The 22,956-nt window shown below is 40.8% G+C and overlaps 2 protein-coding genes across 6 annotated transcripts in view; one reads left to right on the top strand and one right to left on the bottom strand.

Moving 5' to 3' along the window:
* Positions 1–16,815, top strand: part of OSBPL10 (oxysterol binding protein like 10) — a 120,529-nt gene extending 103,714 nt beyond the window's left edge. For all 4 annotated transcript variants that reach the window (XM_068935498.1, XM_068935499.1, XM_068935501.1 and 1 more), the window contains exons 8-12: positions 957–1,440; positions 9,661–9,847; positions 11,121–11,303; positions 12,752–12,905; positions 13,666–16,815. In XM_068935498.1, the coding sequence (XP_068791599.1) occupies positions 957–1,440; positions 9,661–9,847; positions 11,121–11,303; positions 12,752–12,905; positions 13,666–13,710 (1,053 nt within the window). In that variant the 3' untranslated portion in view covers positions 13,711–16,815. The remainder of the gene's footprint in view (positions 1–956; positions 1,441–9,660; positions 9,848–11,120; positions 11,304–12,751; positions 12,906–13,665) is intronic.
* A 2,690-nt stretch (positions 16,816–19,505) lies between these two features.
* Positions 19,506–22,956, bottom strand: part of STT3B (STT3 oligosaccharyltransferase complex catalytic subunit B) — a 51,152-nt gene continuing 47,701 nt past the window's right edge. For both annotated transcript variants that reach the window (XM_068935497.1, XM_068935496.1), the window contains one exon: positions 19,506–21,216. In XM_068935497.1, the coding sequence (XP_068791598.1) occupies positions 21,136–21,216 (81 nt within the window). In that variant the 3' untranslated portion in view covers positions 19,506–21,135. The remainder of the gene's footprint in view (positions 21,217–22,956) is intronic.

The raw sequence follows: 22,956 nt of genomic DNA, 5'->3' as shown, positions 1-22,956 counted from the left end.
AGTCCTGACTTTCCTCTGGGCCCCATGGGGCCTCTGTAGCCCTAGGACATAAATGTAAGGGTTTGTATGCTCTTGGTTTGTTTCAACATGTCTGAAATAAGGTGAAGATGTGCTGTGGCCCCCCAGGGTAGTATAGCGTAGTATGAACCCAAGAGGATGTGTTGGCAGGAGAGCATGGGGATGGCAGGGGCTTTGGCAGGGGGACAATATAGAGCAGAGGAAGCTGAAACCAGGGTCTTTTCCTCCCTTGCATCTCTTGGAAAGGGTCCCTGGACTGATGTTATCCTTGGGAATACACCTGAGACTTGTTCGGGTTGTACCTCGTTGGCTTGGTTCATGCTTGGGAGTGAGCCAGTGTGTAGGCAGTGGGTGATCAAGGGCCCAGGGGCGAAATGGAGAGGGCAGCTGTTTCCCATAATGGGTAGATGCACCTGTACGTTCTCCACTGCTTGGGCGTTTGGGATGTGTTTGTTTACATAAAATACCCATCCTTGAGTGGTTTGGGAGGGCTCCCCTCCCTTTTTAGAGGGTTAATGATCAGTTGGGTTTGTTGATGCTAGAACTAAATCAACTGACATCAAAGTATGCTTTTGTGTCCTGTACACAAGGAGAGCAAAGAGAACAATGGTTTGTTTGTGAACTGCGAGGAGAGGAAAAGGAGAATTTCCTTGGATTGGAACAGCACATCCCCCGTGGTGTGATCTGCTGTTGAGAATCCTAATGAAGTAGGAAGCAGTCCGCACAGCTATCAAGGCTGTTGATTTTTCCTTGGCTCGTTATTTACACTGCAAACAAACTGAAATTGCTGTGGCAGAGGAGAGGAAAATAGGCTCTCCTGGAACTTGGCTAGGCCAGAACTGCAGCTGTCTTAACTGTTCTCCCCCCACCCCTTTCCCCCCACCGCTGTAGTGTCCTCATGGGGAAATCATATCTGCCTTTGTCTGCTTTGCATACAGGTAGTGCTTCCAACATTTATTTTGGAGAAAAGATCCCTGCTGGAGATGTATGCAAATTTCATGGCCCATCCAGACCTATTTTTGTCAATTGCAGCTGGAGCCACTCCCGAGGAAAGAATTATCTGCTTTGTGGAGTATTATCTCACAGCTTTTCACGAAGGCCGAAAGGGAGCCGTTGCCAAGAAGCCCTATAACCCTATAATTGGTGAAACGTTTCATTGCTCCTGGGATGTGCCTACAGACAAAGTGAAACCATTCCGAACTAACGGTGCCTCTGTGGTTCCTAAGGACCCACCCAAGGAGCTTGGCCAGGACCAGTCCCCGTGCTACAAGCTGAGGTTTGTAGCTGAACAAGTGTCCCATCATCCGCCAGTATCTTGCTTTTACTGTGAGTGCAAAGAGAAGAAAATGTGTGTGAACGCTCACGTATGGACCAAAAGCAAGTTTATGGGCATGTCAATAGGTGTTTCTATGGTAGGTGAAGGTAAGAAACATACTTTTATTTTATTTTTTGAGGAAAATATTGTGAAATAGAAATCCATGTGGTTAACTGCTTGCTCTCCCTCTGACTTTTGATTTGAAGCTTGTGGCGTTTGCTTTTGTGAAGTTTGGGATTAAAGCTGTGGGGTTTGTGTAACTGTTTGCATTTTCTTTGCTGTTGTTGTACTGTCCGTGTGTATATGAGACATCACACATGTAAAGATAAACATGCATATCTGAGACCGTTAATTATCCCTGCAGTGTAGCGGTGTGTCAAATTGTAATAACAAATGGATACTGACAGTGTATCCTGTAAGAATATTTTTAGTTGTCTTGATCATTTTTAAAATAATATCCAATTCAGTATGAGATAGTTTCACGACTGAGGCAAAGTAATAGAAAAATTACGTATTTGTACTTAAGCCTTTCATTCTCTTTTCATAGCTTCTGTGAATTGTGGTTTCTGTAGTTTACTGAGTTAATTTACTATCTCAAGCTTTATAGCAAGTCACGTAGGTGAGATGAAAATCTTGATTTGTTACATCATACATCAGTCTGCCTTGTGATAAATCATTGCTCAACATGAATTCAGAAATGCATGGATTTGTGACAAATTATTAATGGATGATCTGAACTGGTAAATACACCTTTACCAGTGTGGCTGCTGGCTGCTAACGAACTGATTTGATGTTTCTAAACAACTTACTCTCTCTAGCCATTTGAGGATAATTTCCTGTGTCTGGTTTTTAGTGTTTTCTCTTAACTGTGCTCTTAATAAATAATCACAGAAGCACAAGGGAAACGTACAGTAAATGCTTCCTTTCGCCAGGAAAAAAGTAGAATGGAAAACAGTGAGTTGGTTTTGCTTCTAAGAAAAACAGTACGATTATTGTGATTAAAAAAAAAAACCCAAACAGAGATATGTTCTGCTCTCTCTACTAGGCAGAACTGAAGAACAAGCAGTAGAAAAGGGCTACAGGGCTTCTTTCCTCATGTCAATGCATTCCCTCTTCGGTAACTGCAAACGCAAGAGTCCTGAAACTTCCTCATCACTGGCTTTGATATTGTTGTGATAATTAAAGCCTGTAACAGCACTGCCGTTTCATTCTCCCTCTTATTTTGATATCCTGCTCCTAATGTGGAGCTGCAGGATTTGGGAAGGGAGTGTCGGATGAGGAAGGGAAATGGGTCCTCCTGGCTCTCTCCTTGCTGTACTACCTCAAGCCTGAGCTGTTGGTTGCACTTGCTGTATTTTTTCCAGTAAATGTCCATTTCTAGTACTAGTTTTCGCAGTGAATGGAGCTGTTTAGTGGAAATGAAATGCAAACTCACTCACAATTGTGCAGGGGTAAGAAAATTTCTTTTTCGTGCTGCTAGCACGCATAATTCCCTGGGTTTGGGGGTGTCTACCGTGGGGATTATGTAAGGCTTCAAAGTCCTGCTATGTCCCAGTTTCATGAGATGAAAGGTGTAAGAATTAAATGCTTCCGTAGCCCAATGATTATTTAATGTGTGTTTGTGAGAATAAATTCTTCTTCTTCCCCCTGCCCTCCCCCCCTCTCCTTTTTTCCCCCCATGATCCCAGGGGGATCTCAAGGAGTAGAGGCAGGCTTTGGGGAGTGTCTGTAACGGTGAACCCTTTTACTGCAAGGTTTGCCGCTGGTTTTATGATGGGGTTTGGGGAAGTTTGAGCTTACCAATTAGTAGTTGTCACCTATGTTTTTGTTTCACGTAAGCACTGCAGAAGCATGTGGCCTCATGGCAACAGCACTTCTGTGAAGCGATGGAGAACCTAATACCTCTTTAGCTTGAAATATCATCTGGAGGATTTCCGTGGTATTTAGGGACAGTTTACGCAATGCAGCATTTCAAATGGTCTGAGTTAGTCTAGCAAAGATTAGACTGAGGAAAGACATGGTATTAACTGGAAAGTATATTAAGAGGTAGTTATGATGGGTAGAAACTTAAGCTTAGCTACTGGGAGAAGCTTTCTGACAATAAGGCTGGCTGGAGAGGCTGTGAAATCTCCTTACTACAAGCTGTTAAAACCAGATAAAGCCAGGTTACCAGGCATGATACAAGTATGGCTGAGCCTGCTCTTGGTAAGAGACAAACTGACGTCTCGTGAATCATAGCGTTTTCTTGTTCTTTTTTTTTTTTTTTTCCTGCTGTGTTGGATGACCTAACTAGTCATATTTTATTAATATTTATTTCTTGTCCTCTCCACCACTCCCCCGACCACGGTAAGCACTCAGCTACTTTTTCTAGCTGCTGCTGGCTAGTTGTTCAGTGAGACTGACAAGCGCTCTAAAACCGGCTGTAGAGGTTGCTTCATATAGCTTGAGGCCTCTGACTTTTTGCTAGATCTGTAAGAATTTTAGATTCTGCAGTGTGCCACTTGAAAGGGAGGTTTCCTTAACACCTGTGCCCATTCTGAGACTTTATTTAAGTCATTCTGGTGTTAGTATAGTAGTTTCACTGCTCTGTGTATTCGTTCAGTATGACTTGCTGTGTGTGGAAGAACACCCGTTCCAGGCGGAAAAGTGGACAGCTAAACCAGGTGCGCTGTGATTGCTGCTCCAGCTCGTTCAGCAGCAGGTAGTGACTGACCATCCTGGTCTGCGTAACAGACGCTTCACAGAATGATTCTCTTTGACTGTGTAACTTTGCTCTCTCCTAAGTATTTTCATCTGGCTGTCTAACAGTTGAAAGAAGCTTGCTATACTGTGGTTGGCTATTTACGGAGAGTAGTCGTAAATTTTTTGATGGATATCGTATAAGGACTTTCTGTGGTGCTTCTGAAACTTCTTTTTTTAACTTGTCACAGTGTCCTTGGATGCATTGGGCACGTTGCTTTTTATACTTTATTGTCAGAAGAACCAGTGAATTTGCTGAAATAGGGTGGGCTGGAAACACAAAGGCTTCTATAAGAAAATAAATAGTCGTGTAACTTAAGGACTTGTACGGTCCTGTCATAGTAATGATATAGTTCAGTGTCTTAATTTTACAATATTTAGTGTATGTTCCACCTCCAAGTGAAAAAGTTTTTTTTTTTTCTTTCAGTGACTTTTTTTTTCAAAGTAAATAACAGTTGCAGAGGTGCAGAATGAGTGGGAAGACACTGCTGGAAATCCACATGAAAACTTGTTTTTTTGTGTTAGCCCTTCATCTTTGGGTATGAGAGGTCTAAATCTGGTTTACAAACGAAATACGTTAGCTTTTGTTTACTCTGTGACAAAAAGCATTTTTCAGAGTAGGCAGAGTTGAGTTTCCTCATGAGAAAGCTGCCCTGAGCAGAAAAGAGTATTTTTGCATATAGAAATTGATGTTGCACACACAGTCCCTGATTCTGGTTAATGGTAATTATGTACTAATGAGAGACTGAGGGAGGGGAAGAGGGTGTCATGAACAGAATTATAATAGGATTTAAATTGGCAAGGGATGGGAGAGTCAGAGTAAATATTTAATGTTTTCTACGTCATCCAAAGAATCATCACGCAGATGCTGGTTGTTACAGTATAGGATGCTTCCACGGAAAAAGCTGTGTTGAACACGCTGCAGTGTGGACGGCGTGTGTTCCTTTGCTGCTATTTGGTTTTTACTCCAAAGCAGCAAAATCCAGCAGAAACTATGTCCTTGGTTCACTGGTTAATTTTGTAGAGGACATCAAGTGTCTTTAGGTGGATTGCTCTACATAAGCAAGTGGCTAGTTGTGTTGTGTTTTTACTGCTGTTATTTTAAATGTTTTAAAAACTAATGAAGCGTAGGCTTCTAGAAATTATTTTTAGAATTTAAAATCAACCTTTGAAAGATTTGGTAGGGAGGGAGGAGAAGGTTTAGTGCATTTTCCGGGGTAGAGCCTAAATGAAAGCACTGAATGGGTATTCTGAGATTTTCTGTTCATTTTTTATATATGTGTATAAAATACATACAGATTATATTATTATATAATGAATTATTTCTACTCCTGATGCATTAGTGACTTTATAGCTTACCAGCCCTAAAGACTGACTGCTCCATGCAACTGGAGCTAGCAAAATATTCCCTCAGACTAATTTTTGAATTAATATTTTTTAGCCCAGTGGTTTCAGAACAGTTCCCATGTGGCACGTGTCATTACTTAATTTAGCAAATGAGTCTAGTTATTGTAAAATGCAGAGTGCAGTGCTGTTCGCTGCAATGTTTTGGAGATGGTACCAGAGCCCAGTTGTCGCGTCTCATGTTTTCCGGTGTGAATCTGTGGCTGATGATGCCCTGCGCCCATGTGTGCGTCATCCCGGCATGTAACTTATTCTTCTTTGTGCCATGTGATGAATAATGCAAACAGTGTGAAGAGCTGATAAATTAGGAAACTGCCCCAGGCCGTTTATGACCCCAGGACCATTTGTTGTTTGTATTGATCGCCAAACAATTGGGGGCAGCATTAAATTTCAGGCAGTTTATTGATCTCGAGCTTTCTCTGTGTGTTTTGTCGATCTGTGGTACTGGAAAATCTATCCTCAAAGCGACAGCGTCAGTGAGGGCCACGTAACAGTTGAGCAGGCAAAATCATATGGTGCTAGCATCACTTCTGTTAATGTAGGCTGAGGCATCACGGAAGGGGAACATGACTGTTGTCTTAATCAAAAGCAGGAATAATAGGTGTTGAGGATGTTTCAAAGGGGAATTTCAAAATTCGGACCCTGTTTATCAAATATTCACCCTTCTCTGGGATTTTTTTCCAAAAGTACGCTAGACTACTAAATCCACTTTTCCTCCCAGAGTACCTACCTCGTGCATTTTTTCCTTGCGGAGCAGCTGCATGTGAATATGTAGGATTTTTTTTGAAGGAATCTGCAGTTTCTGACTGAGTTCTTTAATGTGAGAGGAGGAAACATTACTGAAGACGGTACAGTTTCCTACAGCATTTCATCTATATTTACTTATAGCCAATGAGTTTGGAAAAAATAAATAACCCCTTGCAGCAGGGGAGCAAGGGAAGAAAAATAGCTTGTATATTTTTTAGCGGGTATTGTTAAAGATCTACAGTGAAGCGCTACAAGCGGAAGTCAGAAGTGCACGGTACTCTCTAAAACAATTATTAGAGTTTAGTTTTTGTGCCTTTAACTGCTCCAGATTAAAATGGGGCAAGCTAGGGCATGAATTCAGATTCTGGTGGCAAATACAAGCGTTGTCCCTCAGCGTCCTCCGGGCTTCCTCCTCCCAGAGAGAGCGAGCAGCTCAGTTCAGGCTTGGCGATGTAGCTGTAGTCCTCCTGGTTCTTCAGTTAAGTTTTGCGTGTGGGGCTCTGCAAATGGCAGAGTGTAAAATATACAGACACCTACCTGTTAATCATAAAAGTAGTATCACGTTACGGGTATTTAAAACCTTTCCTTTGTTCTTGAGCCGTCAGCTCACTAATTAGAATTTAATGTAAGTGAGATAGCACTTCATTAAAAATGTGTTTATTCAGGTGTTTTAAGGAAAAAAAAAAAAAAAAAAACCAAATTGCTGAAGCCTGCAAATACTGCTTCACCGTATTTACACCGCGTAGAGCGCTGGGAGATTTCCCTTTTGGTCTTTCTAAGGTCAAATATGTAATTGTTTTTACTTATAGGTGCTACGACAGCCAAGAGAGCTGGGTTGAGATTTTTAATATCTAACCTGCTGCGTATGTTAGAAGTATTAACACTGAAGGTCACTGCAGTTATTTGCTGCTCGCTTCTGGGTGCTTGGCACCGTTCCCGAGAGCCCTGCGCCGCCCCCCAGCAGTCAGCAGAGCGCCTGACCGCGGTACAGTAGTGTCAGGCCTTTCGTCTGAAAAAAAGCCATCACGCTGGAAGCTGGTGCCTCCGGGTGGGCTGCGCCTTCGCCCACGCGAGGACCGCGCCTTTGCCTCGTCTGCTGCGGCTGGGAGGAGCGACCTGGAGGTGGCCTGCCCGGGTGTTGGCACCGCGGGCCCGCTGCCTGCTGCGTGGCTGTCGCTAGCGTCTGCAAGGGAGCAGGTAGACAACAAATGGCCAAAGGAGGAGAAGAAAGGGAAAAAGAACGCCCCCAAATGTGATTTCTAGAGAGCCTGGTTCCCAGCTTCTTGCCTCTTTGCCCTCCTCTCGGTGCCAAATGAAGGACGGACAGCCCCAGGCGACCTGAGCCCGTGCCTCCAGGCTCCTGCCTGCCTAATCTTGCTGCCGGCCTCAGAAGCAGTCATGGTGCAGCCCTAGCCGTAGCTTAGGGGGCTACTTTTTTTTTCCAATTAAGAGAAAAACCTGGCTCCTGTTCTTAGTCTTCGATTGCCCCATCGTTGTCCCCACTATTGGGTGACTTCCCTTTGTCCGGCTGGCTGGGCACAGGAGAGCCTGGGCAGCCATGTTCCTGGGAACCGGGGAGCCTCAGCCTCCCTGCTCCGCCTGACCTGAGGTGGGTCTAAACTGTGGAGGTCCTCCCCAGGGCAGGAGCCCAAGTGCAGCCTGCCCGCTTTCCTTTCTGCGTGTTGATCAGCAGGCATTAGCTTGCTTTGTTTCTTTTTTAATTTCACAATCTAATTAAAAGGCTTCTTTATTATTGCTGTATTATAATAGCATCCTTTTAATGAGTGCTGTGATAAGCAGAGCCTTCCTTTTGAGTTTCCGTGGCAAACTGCGTAGCTCAGCCTTCCTGCAGTGTCTTGAGCTTGGGTTTGCCTAGACGTGTGGGACCGAGGAAGCTTAAGGCGAAGCACGGGCGTTTGTTCTAGCTGTGGCTAGCCTGACCGTCCGCTGCATTGAGGGCTCAGCGTGCTGCACCAGCCACTTCTGACATGCCAGGGCAAAATGATTCAAGGTCCTTTTGCGACATTGCTTTTCTGTGTTTTTCTTTTTTGTGCTCTTCAGGTTATTTGCATCCGAGTCGCCAGAGTAGAGGCGCTGGCTGTTTCGCCATGGGCAGGCTGAGCTTGCAGAAGGCCTGAGTGAGAATAGCTACCTGCAAGCTGCTGTTCCAGTTTGCTGAAGGCAATTTCTTGTGGGAGAGGTTCAGTAGGATAGAAGGGACGAGTTTAGGAGCTTCCTTTGCCTCTGTTCAGTCCTGTTAATCAGGAGGCAGTTTTTTAAAATGATGATGCTATTAGAGCTCTGTGCTTTTAAATTCTGAATGTTATTTAGGTTTGTGTTTTCATACAGCGTTCAGGGCATGTTTTTATGCTGACAGTAGTAGCGCATTGTTTCTACTTAGTGCTTTTTCATCATTATATTTCACATCATTTTGCAAGATTAGTGTCATTATTCCCTTAAACAGATAGACAGACTAATAAATACTGCTAATAATGTATTTCAGCTCATCCCCTTATCTGCCTGGGGGCGAGGGTAAATTGGCTCAGGCTCATCTTGTAGCTAAGCAGTTGCTATTACTGTTTGCCTGTCAAGATTGTTTTCCTGATTTTTCAAAGATCTCTGGGGTCTCAGTACTTCCTGAGATGGGTTATTTTCAATCCCTGCCGTGAAAATTCTTTTCAAAGCTATAATTTTTTCCTTAGGCAGTTTGTAAACGGACGCAAAAGACTGTGAAGCTCTAATCGGAGATCTGCTACAGATACTTGGCATTACATAAATCTATGTGCAGAGTTTGAAGGTGCTCTTCACCTGTTCCTATGTACCGTTCCTTGTTCTCCTGCAAACCGAACTACAGCTGTGGTGGGGACAGAGCTGGATCATTATTCTTGATGGGGGCTAAGATCTTCTCGCCAGGCGTGGAACTTTCTTTGTAGATCCAAATAGTCTTGAAAACTTCCACTGCTGTGGTGGTGGTGGTGGTGGTGGTGGTGTTGTTTTGTTTGTTTTTACTTATAGCCCTATAATGCTGAGGATGGAGGAACCTTTACAGTTGGAAACAGAATTGCCAATAATTTGATCTCCATGATAGAGAGACTGGTCTCAATGGTAATAAGAGCATTGGCCTGTATCCATTTTTAACAATTTATTGCTTGTCAATAACACAAGATAAGTAGTCCAGCCAGTTTTCCTGATAAGCCATTTGGTGCCATGAAGGACCCTAAAGTAGCCATCAGAACTGTGTGTTTTTGAACAGGTTTGCCTCAAGAGCTTGCTTTCAGAGGGCAGGTATTTTTTCTCAGTAGGCGTCCCCTCCTTCCTGGCGAGCTGCACCCTGGGGTCTCTGTGGGGAGTATCTGTGGATGGCAGTAGCTGGTCACTGAGTGCCAGGTCTTACAAGTGAGGTTTTATCATTCACTTTCAACCTTCTTCTTACCTAGGTGTTCTTTACTTGATGGAGCACGAAGAAGAGTATGTTTTCACGCTGCCTAGTGCCTATGCTCGCTCGATACTTACCATCCCCTGGGTGGAGCTCGGAGGTAAAGTCAGCATCAACTGTGCCAGAACTGGCTATTCTGCTACGGTCACGTTCCACACTAAGCCCTTCTACGGAGGAAAAGTCCACAGGTATGGGAACGTCTGTCTGATTCTTACTGACCTGCGGCTGGATTTCATTGAAAACTTGGATACCAGTTTAGTTCTTCTATTAGACTGTTCTGTTGACAGAAATCTGATTTTCTTTTCCTGTTAGTGTCTGAAGTGACTTACAGCTTTAGAGCACAGTTTATTGCAGCTATACAGTTTGTATTATTTAACCTAATGAGATGTATCTCTCTCATTGAGCTAAAGTGAAGGTATTCTTGCAGGCTTTATCACTTGAAAAAATTACTGTGAAGTATTTAAATAGCTTTCTGCATATCGTAACTCATATACTTTGCACAGTGCAGGATCAGAAAAGTGTGTGTAGAGAAGGCAATACTCCAGCTACACCAGTTGCTGCTTCTGTGGGAGCCTTGCAGGTGAACTGGTGTGCCAGGTGGAGCCAACTTTTGCTCCTGCAAGGAGCAGAGAAGCGCATCTGCTGCCTCCGATAGCCATAACTCCCTGCTGGGCAGCCCTACTTCTGCATTGAAATTCCAGATTAAAATATTGTTTGCCTGTCTTTGATTCCCCTTTATAACGGTGTGAAGAGTGCAAGACAGCTTCCTGGCTTGCTGCCGTGCTCAAATCGATGACCTGCCAGTCCCAAGCATACACAGACCCTTTGCTCTGTGGATTGTATTTTGTAATTCTGTGGATTGTAGCAGTTTCCATGAGAAGGTTCTGTTACCTGTTGGGATAGTGTGTTTTTGTATGGTGTTCTGTTTTTCCCATTCTACTTACCTATTCTGCTTGCCCTCAAACCATGGCACTCTAGCTGCTGAGGGGATTTTGATCACTGCCTCTCAGCAGCTGAAAAGAAATCTTGTAGATCTGAAAAAGAGAATAAAGATACTTGAAGCCTTTGACATAAGTATCTAACAGCATTAAGATTCAGATGTGAAATGTGAACTTTAAAATCTTGCACTGAAAAATTTGCATCAATTTTAGGGATTGCTTTTCAGGCCAGTGAGCAAGAAGTTCTGTGTTCAAGCTGAGTGTCAGCCTTTTAAGTTGGGTTACTGCTGTGCTTTAGGGGAACGTGGTACAAAAGCTACCGTTGTGAAGTGTTAGCAGAGCTTCCTTAAGTGAGTCATTCTTTTTAGGGGCGGTCACCACTTTGCTTGAAATGTTATTCTGTAGCTGTAGAAAGCTACCTGTAGGCTTAGTTGCCATAGCCTTTCCATACGCTGATAATAAATGGTACCAGTTATTTTTGTGCGTGTTTTTTTTTTTTTCCTTCTCCCTTCCCTTTGAATAGGGTCACAGCTGAAGTGAAGCACAATCCCACTAATACCATCGTATGCAAGGCTCAGGGAGAATGGAATGGTACGCTGGAATTTACTTACAGTAACGGAGAAACCAAAGTGATTGACACTACCAAACTACCTGTTATCAGGAAAAAGATCCGACCAGTAGCAAAACAAGGCCCTCTGGAATCAAGGTGAGGACAGAGGCGTTACAGTATTCTGCCTCTGAACTTCAGGTGAGAATAGCGAGGCAAACTATAGTTAAAAATGGTGTGGTTCAAAAAAGCCTTTCTTCATATAGCACGTTAATCTAGGCACAAGTAGCTGAAGCTGTGTGTGTTGGTTCTTCACTACATAAATTACATAATAATGACATATATTTTAGTTCAGTAGAGGAAAAACGCTTGTGTTCTGATAAGCATTTGAAAAAGGTAGTGCAGTGTTCTGCCTGCTCTTTTGAGTGGTTGTAACATGGTAGTCCAACTACTCAAGTTGTTGAAGGTAACTTTGTGTATTCACACTGGAATTTCGTGTAATACACGTATGTTTTTAAGGCTCTCAGCACTCGCATCGTGCTGGACTGAGTACCTCAGAAAAGACTTGTTCTGGTATACCCTGTCAATATCTGTTTACACTTATCCTCCTAAAATCAAGGTTGTTACTGAATTTAGGAACACTTTACTGAAGGATTTAAAAACATAAGTTAGCTAAGTTCATTTTATAATCTGTAAATATGTTTTCTTTATTTTACAAATGTGTGTCTTGAGTCATTGTGCAGGGCCAGATGTCATTTTGTACTTAAAATGTCTACTTATTTCTACTTATTTATATACTTTCTACTTCTGTTTTTTACTTATTTATCAGAAACTCATGTTTCCCCCTAGTTTCATGCTAGTAAGCAAATTATAAATATCCAGTGTTTCTGTGGGATATGCAGTTTATCAGGTTGCAAACAGAAATTCATTTAAATAGCCCTGGAAATGTGTGAAAGCTGCCCTCAGGAACAACTTTACCCCCCAAAATCTTGACTAATACAGTGTGAAAAGGCGTTATATCTGAGTATTGTCAATCACACGGAAAAAGAAATTTGGTTATAAACTGATAGTTATTGTTCAGTGGGAACATACAGCACAGATGGAGAAGGGCCGCTTAGGATCAGTGCATCACCTCCCCTGCTAGTAACCTGGTGGAAACAGGCGAGTCCAAATTTAATGTACTCCTAGTTTTGTCTAACATTCCCTTATAATTTGAAAGTTATCTGCACATAAGTGCAGAATACATGCTTCTCATTTGGGAGTGGATCATCAATAATGAAAATACGAACAGGAAGTGATTAAAAACAAAAATCATCTGCTTAGAGGAAACGGGTCAGGTTGTCAGGAGTTGGGAATGTCAGCAAAAGCTACTGAGAAAGTGAACTTGCGTGGCAAAATACTGGGGGCTGAGCAAGTCTGACGGTCTGGTCCGCAAATGCAGTGACCATCCTAGGAAAAGTGATGGTTCACAAGCTGTGTGACTTGCATCAATGGCTCCGAGAACGGGCCATGAGCCTGCCCCTTGCCATGCTTTTGTTCCAGGCGGGCACTTGACTGCGGCAGAGGAATTCTTACTCTCTCGCTTGTGCTTCTTACTGATCGTTCAGGCACCTTTGGCAACACGTCACCAACTCTCTGAAAGAAGGTAATATTGATGCAGCAACAGAACACAAGCATCGTCTTGAAGAGAGACAGCGAGCAGAGGAGAGGCAACGTATTGCTCTTACAACACCATGGAAACCAAAATATTTTGCCAAAGAGGTACTTTTTTTTTTAAAGACCCTTTGAGTAGTGGGGATGCCACTACAAATGAATCAGCTTGTGCTTTTTACTGCGGGCTGTTGCTGCTATAGATCACTGGGTGTTTCCTCTGTTCTGTGTTGTTAGAATTAGGCTGTCGGGGAAGAGCAATGGGCTGTTCCTTGTGCATTTTTGTAAACTTTTACACCTTCCTTCAGTTATATTTATTTTAAGCTGAATTTTTAATGACGATACCTAGTGTTAGGCACCCAGGCTATACTTTTTACCTTGCAATGCACATCTTGATTTGCAAATGCTCTGTACTCGTGTCTCCTGCTGATCTTTATCTTGGCACATTAACAAGAATGTGATCTTGGGATATTTGTCCAGTGTAGCTGTGGAGATATTAAACACAGGCTTAGGTTTCATCTACTTTAAATGAAATAGATTTCACTAAGTTAAGCTTTGCCCTTTCAAAGAGGAAAGGGAAATAAGACTTAATTAGGGAATTACTGTGTGACCCTATTGTTAAGTTACCCAGTATGTGCTGCTGTTTAAAACAGCAGTTCTCAGACTTGCTTCTCTTCCCCTTCTAATTTCTTTCCTTCTGCCCAAATTATTTGTAAATGCGTTAAGCACAGGATTTTCAGATGACAGTTATGGTTGCTTGTGTTGATTGTTACTATTTTAGTTTTTAGGTGTTTGTACGCAGATTCCGTATGTATAAATCTTGTTTGTAAGCATAAATCTTGTTTGTAAGCTCTCCCTAATTTTCTTACAGGGCGATGGTTGGCTATACTTGAATCCTCTCTGGAAGACCCACTGACAAGACAGAGCTGTTGTCTCACAGCCTTTACCTTAAAGGCATTAAAATGATACAGTATATAACTTTAAGATGTCATTGAATAGGTCCTGTTATCAGAAGATACAAATGAGAAGCTATATACTGTGAATGATGCATCTCAGAAAAACCACAAGCTCAAGTTTATTCAGGAGCCATTTTGTGTGTATGTATAGACAAACACACACGCACACTTACATATATACACACTGTGTGTATGTGTGTTTGTGTGTCTATTATTTACACTACACGTAAACAAAGTATAAACGTTAACAGTGATTCAGAGACCTTATCCTCTAAGTGTTAGGGCATAAAACTCTCACTGGAATCGGGTAGAGTTCCCTGAGTTGTGTGCTTGCAGGATCAGGCCCTACGTTAGTATTTAAAAATACTTTTTTATTAGTACTGGTTAAGGTTTTCTATTTTTCACTTTTGCCAAAAATGTTTTGCACTTAAAACGTGACATGTCACTTAATGGCAGCCATTCAGTCTACACAGTCATTGAATAACTCACTTTGACATAAGAATGATACACTGACTGCACTCTCTTTGGGATGTCGATTTAAGAGCATATTTCCTGTCACTGTAAGTGTGAATATTCTGCCATCTTATAAGAAGTAGCAATACCTTTCTCAAGATCTTTGTTCGCACTAACCCGTTGTGTCCTTGCTCCTTGGTTTGTTGATACTTCAAGACGTTCAGTAAATCTCTGGTCACTAGCGAGCCACCTGCTCTGGTAGTTTTCGTCAAGCTGGGTGACGTCCTTGGCTATTGTCGCGCCAATGCTATCACGTTAACCTGTCTTACCTGTTCTGTTAAATCACTTCTGGTGGATGGAGCTGTGGTATTCAACCTTGCCTTGCCTTGCCTCAGCTTTCCACCCTCAGATAAGAGGCAGCATAGCATGTCGGTAGCCCATGTCTGAGCCGCCCCAGTTCGCAGCCTGGCATTTTAGGTTGCACTGCTGGTGCTGTGCTCGTGCGAAGAAGCCAGACTGGGAACTGAGGGGCTGCGGCTGAGCTGAGTCCTGCTCTGGCGGGCGCGAGCCTTCCCCGCCAGTGGAGACACTGATTTCTTGTGCTGCTGCTGTGAAGTTGGAAGGAGCTCAAATGGTCAGAGCCCTGCGTTCCATGTTAAAGCTCCAAGCAGACCTGCGTTTTGATTTCTTCTGCTTTTGGCCCAGTTGATTGCTTTCCGATGCTTTCTCATGAAGAGAGACGATGTAACCAGCCTTCCCAGACAGATGATTTTCTGATGTAAAAGTCACTTATTAGTAAATTACACTGAAATAAGAACATTATTAATGAAACAAGTGAAATGGGACATGATTTGTTTTGTAAAGCAAATAAACAGTTCTGTAGTTTGATCTTGCTTTGTAAGGTAACCACTGTGACACGAGGAAAATGGATTCTAAAAATTTGAAGTATTAAAGCTTAGTTGCATTTTAGTTTTTGTTAAAAGATGTTTTTGAAAAAAGTGACAAGAGACAAATGTAAAATGTGCTGACTTCTGCTCAGTGCTTCTTCTTACAGTGCCCCTTTAAAAAAAACCACTATATTTCTAACGTACAGTAGCATGGATGCCTACCTTTCTGTAGTACTGATTAATTTTGTGCCTTTTGTCTGCTTTCTTAATGCAATAGCTTATGCTTTGTAGATATTACTCAAATATACTTAGGTCAAAGCACTGCTTATACCTGTTCTGGTGTCTTGCATTTTATAATACTTTATTTTTTGGTAGATAGTAAAATCTCTTGTGCAACTCAGAAGGCTATATAGAGGTGTGTACGTAAGGAAACATCCTGTTAGTTGTTCATTCGGACGTGACATTTAATAGGTCTTTGAATTTTGAATTTCAGATCCTTATTAAATGAGCTGTGGTCTCCTTTTCTTCCTAAACGCTATTTTGTCTGCTTGTATATACTTTTTCCTGCACATTAGAAAAATTAGTGTTATTACTGACTTAAATCCTATTTTTTAAAAAAATGTGGACTGTATGAGCTTGATTTTGTAACTGACACTTTTTTTTTTAAAGAAAAATATTATTTTTAGGTAGAGTTAATGTTTTTCTGTAACAACACAAAAATGATGCTCCTGCAGTAAGCACTGGACTACCACCAAGTATCATCAGGAAATCTCATACTTTGTCACCTGCAAGAATTAATTTACAATGGATCCATTCTTGTTTTAGAGGTTAGTCTGGTAAGTAACTAGAAGTATTAATACAGATTATAATATCGCTACAAAGAAGAATTGAAAATGCAGATTTAAACACATGGAACGTGTCCTCCCAGAACTTTGACTTTCATACACCAAAGAACTAGCCACATACTCATTAAAAATAGCCATTGAAAACCTCTTTTGTCAGGCATGCGGGCCTACACTCCTGAAAGAGTAGACCTCTTACAAGCTTTGATGGTACGGCTGTCGAAGCTACAAAGATGCTGTAGCTCTTCTTTTAAGGAGAAATTGGAATAATTTCATGCTTGTAACTTATTGAAGATTTCTGTCTGCATGGTTGGTTGTTTCTGCATGCCGAGAACATTCCACTTGTGCTCTCTGCTGAACGCTTTGTTTTGATGCTGTGAAGAATCCCCTGATGCCACCACCACTGTTTCTTTCCCAAAGTAACTTGGGAGAAGCAGGCATAAAAACAATCCTTTTTGAAAAGATCTTATCAACAAGAGATTCCAGAACAAGATTCACAAGAAGCATCATTTTATTTTTCTGATAGTTATGTATTCAGTATATTTTACAAGACTGAAAATTAAGTATTCATGAGCCTTATTCTGTAAGTTGTTCCAATAGCTGTCTTGGACTTGCAAGTGAATATTTTCAAGTAGCCAATGTATTGTAATGTAAAAATCTACGTGTACTTCAGGTCTTTTTTTGTGCACACTTGTAGAAAGCCTATGCAACTTTCTTTTTTCTTTCTTTCTTTCTTCCTTAAAGTAGAAATGGTCAGAGTGCAAATTTACACCTTTATCCTTTAAAAGATGCTCTGGCAGTCTCTTCTGATTTGCCTTTCTTTCATAATTTGTGAATTTAAAATGACGATGCTCATGAATAAAAGATTTGTTTCATTTAGTAATGGGATGCCCTTTCTCTTTCCATTGAAGCATTAGTTAAGTGGTATTATTTACTCAGGTGTCCAGAAGCGGTATATACCTTTCATGGTACACGTAATCTGTCTCATGGGTCAGACAGAAGTGACTCTGATAGCAGTGACTCACTGTAGCTGGCTGACTTATTTTTTTTCCTGTTATTATTGCCACATACCTTTTGACAAACATCAAGGAAACTAGGTTAACCTGTTCCCTTGTTGCTGAAAATAATATTTCATTTAAAGTTTGTAATTACAGAGATTCTTGATTAGATGCATCTTAAAATACAACTCAAAAGTATTGCAGCATTGAACACTGTTGTATGGGGAAAAGATGCGTATGAGAGACGTCAGTGATCCTGAGCCGCGTTTTTCAAGTTTCAGTGAATGCAGTTCTGGTTTATTCTAAATATTTGTCCACACTGTTGGAAACTGTCTTGCCAGAACATGATGTTGTTATGCAAAATGCAGAAAACAACACTTGCTGTAAACGGGACAGGAAGTGCTATTCAATTGTGTGCCTTTCCTTTCATTACATTCCTCCACGCCATGGCCTTGAAGCAGTGCAAGTTTGGTTCCGGTGCAGAGTTGCCTTGGAGCTTTCACTGCTGCAGTTCAGACTGGAGCCTGGGGCCGACCGAGCGCTGCAGGGACTTTGGATGTCATTGTTGCTGATGGGTGTCCTGTAGCTGCTGGAATTAACAAACACCAGCATCTCTCATGGTCATGCAAGGGTTTGTGCAATTTAATACACAAATAAGTGACATGCCTAAGCTAGGGAGAGCTCTTTGGTTGTCAGGAAAAATCCAGGATGGGCCTGCTGTGTCTACCATCAGAGTGACTTTTTTCTCTGTGAACAGCACAGGTAAGGTAAGAAAGAGGCACTTTTTTTTTTTTTTTTGGTAAGCGAGGAGGACCAAAAAAAAAAAACCACTACCCCAAACGCTACCTTGTATTTTCTGGCTCCTAGCCAGCACAGTGCAGAGATGAGTGCATACTTTTAACTCTTTAGAACACCACCATCATATGAGGACAAGCTCAAAAATGCACATTCTGAAGTGTCAAAAATAGCTTTGTGTCTTAACCTTGGAGGAGCCCAGGCATCAGCAGTAATAATAGGCTAGCAATGTTGTCTCTGTTTTCTTGCACAAAGGTGGTGTTTTTAAATTTGTCCCTTGTTTTGAGCGCATTGCAGGTCACATCATTTTAGTTCCTCAGACTTCTACTAGCCAGTCCATTTACTAGAGGGTTTCTACATAAACTGTGTCTGTGTGGGAGGACAGGTGCCAGCATCCTTAGCAAGGAGGAAGCTGTTGCACACATAGCACCTGGGAGCTTTGATTACCTTATGTCAAACAAACAAAAAGTTACACGTTTGGCCTATATAACTAACTCACTGACAGTTCTAGTCACAGCAGAATATGATTTCAGTTTTTATTGACAACTGCTTTGTGACACAGTCATGTTAACTAGTTTTTCAAGAGTAACTATATCAAATATTGAACTAATTTTTTTTTCTCCCCTCATTATGGCATTATCTCCACAAATCAAGTAACTTCTCCTGGGATAACCAATAGTACTGTGTTCTTTACTTTCAACAGTGATGATTAAGTAAGTGATACACAAGTTAACAAGACTGGCTTCTAGACATGCGCCTTTTTACTTTATTAGCAACTGAAGGCCAGAGCCTGGCCTAAGCATTTGCCTTGACCTAGCAGGACTGAAGAATGGCCCCTAACTAAGGAAACAAACGAGCGTATGTACGTAAGGTAGCTTTGATGATAATGTAAGCTGCAAGTGTTATTTTCCTTTGCCAGTATACGTGTGGGTGTGTTTGCTTAGAGAGGCAAACTAGACATACGTTAGCCCAAGGAGTCTCAGATGCAGCTGAAGAACCAGGTAACATGCAGGCAGGAACCAAGACAAGTCATATCATACCTGGCATCTTTGCTCTAGAGCAATTTTTTTTTAAATGGCAGCCTTAATGACATCAAAGCAACCTCTCCTTTCCTTTACATGTGTAACATCATCAAGGGTCCTCCTGGTTAGCAGACTTCAGGAGGTTCAAGCAAGTAGCCTGGATCCAAAGCTGCCTGCCCACTTAAAAGTCCTTTTCTCAGAGGGAGCTTAGCCTTTGTTCACGTTGCTTTAAAAGTGCTATACAATCAGATAAGATTCACTTATTTTGGCTCTGGTTAAAAGAACACGTGTCAGCTAAGATGTAAAAAAAATGTTGACAGAACTGTAAAGATACTTAAAGAGTTTGTTTTTTTTAAAGCAAAGTTGTTATTTCTTACTGGTATTGAGGGGGCAGCCTGTAGAAGCCAAATATTACAAATTATGCACCACACAATCACCCCCTCCTGCTTGCATGTAAGCAAATACAACAGCTTGAGCTTCTCCGGATGCTAGCAGGGAACACTGCTGCACACATTTTTGGGAAAGAGGCCTGCTGCTCTCTGAAGGTATTACAGCCACCTTGGATTCTCGTCACAGCAGAGGTCCTACTTTTAACTTAAAACTGGAAGGAGATTAAAGAGCTGTTGTGGTTCCATTGCAGTAATCTCACAGGAGGTCAGCAAAGTTGTATTATGGCAGCTGAATGACTTACTTAAGTTAGCACTAGACTATTTGGAACAAGTTTTCAAGCTAATCACAACAGAAACAACGGGACACCCTTAACACAAAACTTGAATTAACTTTATTTTCCCCTACAGTCAACAACTGGTCTGCATCGAGCTTTAAAGCAACAACGTAAAATGAAATCTCCAAATGACAAGGGGCCAGAAATCCAGATTTAGTTACCTTTGTGAAAATGTTGCAGCTGTAGTATTGGTCTGTATAAACCACTTGAGTCAAAAATGAGTTCATAAATCAAAAGAAAAAATTCTACATCCTGGGAAAGAAGTCAGCAGTAACATTCTCACAGAACATTGTAAATTTACATTTTCTTCATGAAAGGTACATACTATTCTGCATTTTACATCAAATTACTGATGTAAGTTGTTTCTATAAAAAAAGTTACATCCTGCGGCAGGAAAACAAACTGCAAAACCCTTTCTTTCGTTTTATTAAAATAAGATTTTTCAAGTCTCTATAAAGTTTTCCTATAGCTGGAAAGTGAACATGTTCAGTCTCCATTTATACTTTAGTGCATTTAATCTGACAGTTTTTCACTCTTTAAAAAAAATATAAAAGACAGACAAAGCAAATAGCACTAAGGAAAGAATTTCTTCAATTGATTTAAGCACTCTAAATAAAAATGCAAAGAAATAGATTTCCAGGAAAACTTTTACCCTCATAGGAGAAGGTGGGGGGGAGGTCATGTTGCAAACCCTTCACCTCTGATAGCCACAGATCTTTTTTTTAATTATACCTGTCAATTTTTTTTTTTTTTTTAAAGCAGGCTATACTTGTTCTACCAATGTAAACATTTAGCTAAGACAGTTTCTGTTCTGTGGCACCAACCACGCTATGGTGCTCAGTTGTATGTTACTATAGCATTCATTACTGTCATTTCAGATTTTCAGGAGGATACAAATTTAGCCCTTGTATCTATAGTGTGCAAGATTTGCCTTGTCTACCTTACGAGATGATAGTGTAAGGTAGCAATACTGCAATCACGTTTTAAACAAAAGCAGCTTGTCCAACTTAACTCTCAACCAGTTAACGTAATCAGTGGTGTCATCTCTCGTGAAAGCTGCAGCTTTGCTTCTTTACACTCCAAATCAAAACCAACCTGCAGCAAAAAGTATGTTTAAAGAAACCTTTAAAGAAACCATTAAAAAACAATCATGGGAACAACTTACTTATTTTAAAAGTTTAATTTCAGAGATCTCTATTTCCTCTTAATTGTTGAAAACAAGTCATTTTAAATGTCACCATTCCAGTTTACATATTGCTATTCAGCTAAACAGTATCTTCTCCCCCCTCCCCCCCCAAAAAAAAAGATTGACAAGTATGCATGTGCCAAGGACCAAATTACAGGGTTCTTTGGTGCAGTCAGTCCAAATTCTCAACAGATTTGAAGGATAATATGTACCAATAAAAATTAAAAAAAAAAAACAAACCCAAAAACTGCTGCTAAACTTGGACAGCAGCTCTGTCTTGCTTCACATTACAAATCTAAAACAGCTGTTCTCAATAAGCCATTATTTTTAATCAGACATTGCCTGAAAGTTTTGTACAATAATCTGGACCAATGATGGTTCTGTACCCTCATGTTGCTGTGAAACATGACTTGAGCTAAAGGCAAAGACTGGTTATCTCAAGGACAACTGCTTCGTATTAGCAATCAGAACAGTGTATTTAAACTGTCTTCCTGTTCGGTCTCTTGCCTTTCTTTAAAATTAGTTTATTCTTAATGTAGCCACGCTTCCTTTTGGAGGTCTAAAAAGAAAAACAGAATACAGTGTATTAGTTAGTGATTTAGTCTTGACCCATGTTTTAATAACGTGCATTTCAATGCCTGATCTTTAGATTTATTTAAAGAGCATAGATGGTGAATCCTCAGCTAGGTATTATCTATTTATTAAATTTGGGATTGTTAATTCATGCCCAACATTTGCTTTTGCACAAGTTGTACTTTTGCAAGCCCCATATACCAGACATGTACAATTGTTTTTGAAGCTTATGCTGAGGCAGAATTAATAGTAAACCAAGATCTCCAATATGCCCAAAGAGCTGAAGTGACGTAGAATGTTGTTTTTGTTTGGGGGACTGGGGGAGAACTTATATCTTTTACCCTATTTGATTCTCTTATTACTGAGCAAGATAGTAATATTTGCTCAGAGTACTATTTTTCAAAAATGAAAGAATCAGATTTTAGTCCTCTGCTGTAAGTCTGGAGGTTAGTTAGCTCCTCCTACTCATGTACTCCGATTGGTGTATTTTAGATTTCTCTTTTTCTAAGTGGTGATGGGGGATGCATTCATGTTAGTCTTTCCTAATATTAAAGTTAATTTTGCACAGTTACAGTTAATTCTTAGCAAGTAGTAGTGTTCATTTAACTTGCCTACCAGAACAAATTAGAAAGTAAGCAACTCCCACACTACTACTGCAATTTGCTGTGCTTACTAGCAGGCTCCGCGCTCTTGTCAACTAATTAGAGATAATTTTCTTCTTTTTGTTATGCTGCCTAATAAACATTTTTCTAAAGTGAAATACTAATATTTAATACTCATTCTGTACCTCTGAGTTTTGAGCAATGTCACCCTTAGGTGACAGGAGAGGGGCTGAATTTCCAGTGAGGAAGCACTGTTAGAAACCTTGTGGCTACTAGAGTGCCTCATGTATTTAAGAAATCCTAGTTCAGACATTCACCCCACGCTGTTTGCTGGTTCTCTACTTTCTTAATGGGAAGCAGAGCCTGTATGCACTGCAAGAGTTGGTGATGGATTAGAATCTGCATCAACTTTTACCCTGGCTTTAGGCAGGGAACCGACACATTAGTTGGTCAATGTGGTCAATGCATCTATCATTAATAAATGTAGCCTTGCTTGTTACCTACGATCAGAATTTGCACTGTAAGTGTATGATGCCCACAGTAAAGTTCATACACACACACACACATATATATATAATATATATATATTTTTTTTAAATTAGTTCCACTGGCAACTCCAATTCAAAATACTTTATACTATGAACTTCCATCAAATTCACACAAACAGGCAACTTTACCACTAGCAGTCCCCTCTAACATTCCTTACTTTTACTTCTACAGACCAGTATAAATTTAATACTATTTAATACTAGTTCAATTTATTAACATTTATTTCTGACAGGATTCTGGATTTCTTTTTGCAATATATATTTGCATATACGTGTTATGAAGGACAGGGCTGCTAAGATTCTCCTCGACTCCCCTGATACACATCTTCCTTAACAGACTGAAGTAGCACACCACAACTAACATATTAAAAACATTAAGATGACTTCAAACAGTAAGCAGCCAGACACTTCAGTTCCGTCAACAAAAGTTTCATATTTAATTTATTTCATACAAAATTGCCATTTTTAAACTTCTAGGCATCACTACTTTCAAACAGTCAGAAAGCAACGTCCACATTATTTTACTTAGTGAGCCGTAGTTACTGAAACATGAATCGATGTACTTCAGAGATTATA

The sequence above is a fragment of the Struthio camelus genome, chromosome 2 (assembly GCF_040807025.1).
Source record: "Struthio camelus isolate bStrCam1 chromosome 2, bStrCam1.hap1, whole genome shotgun sequence".
Classification (NCBI taxonomy): domain Eukaryota; kingdom Metazoa; phylum Chordata; class Aves; order Struthioniformes; family Struthionidae; genus Struthio; species Struthio camelus.
The sequence above is the reverse complement of the archived record's forward strand: the minus strand, read 5'-3'. Positions and strand labels throughout refer to the sequence as shown.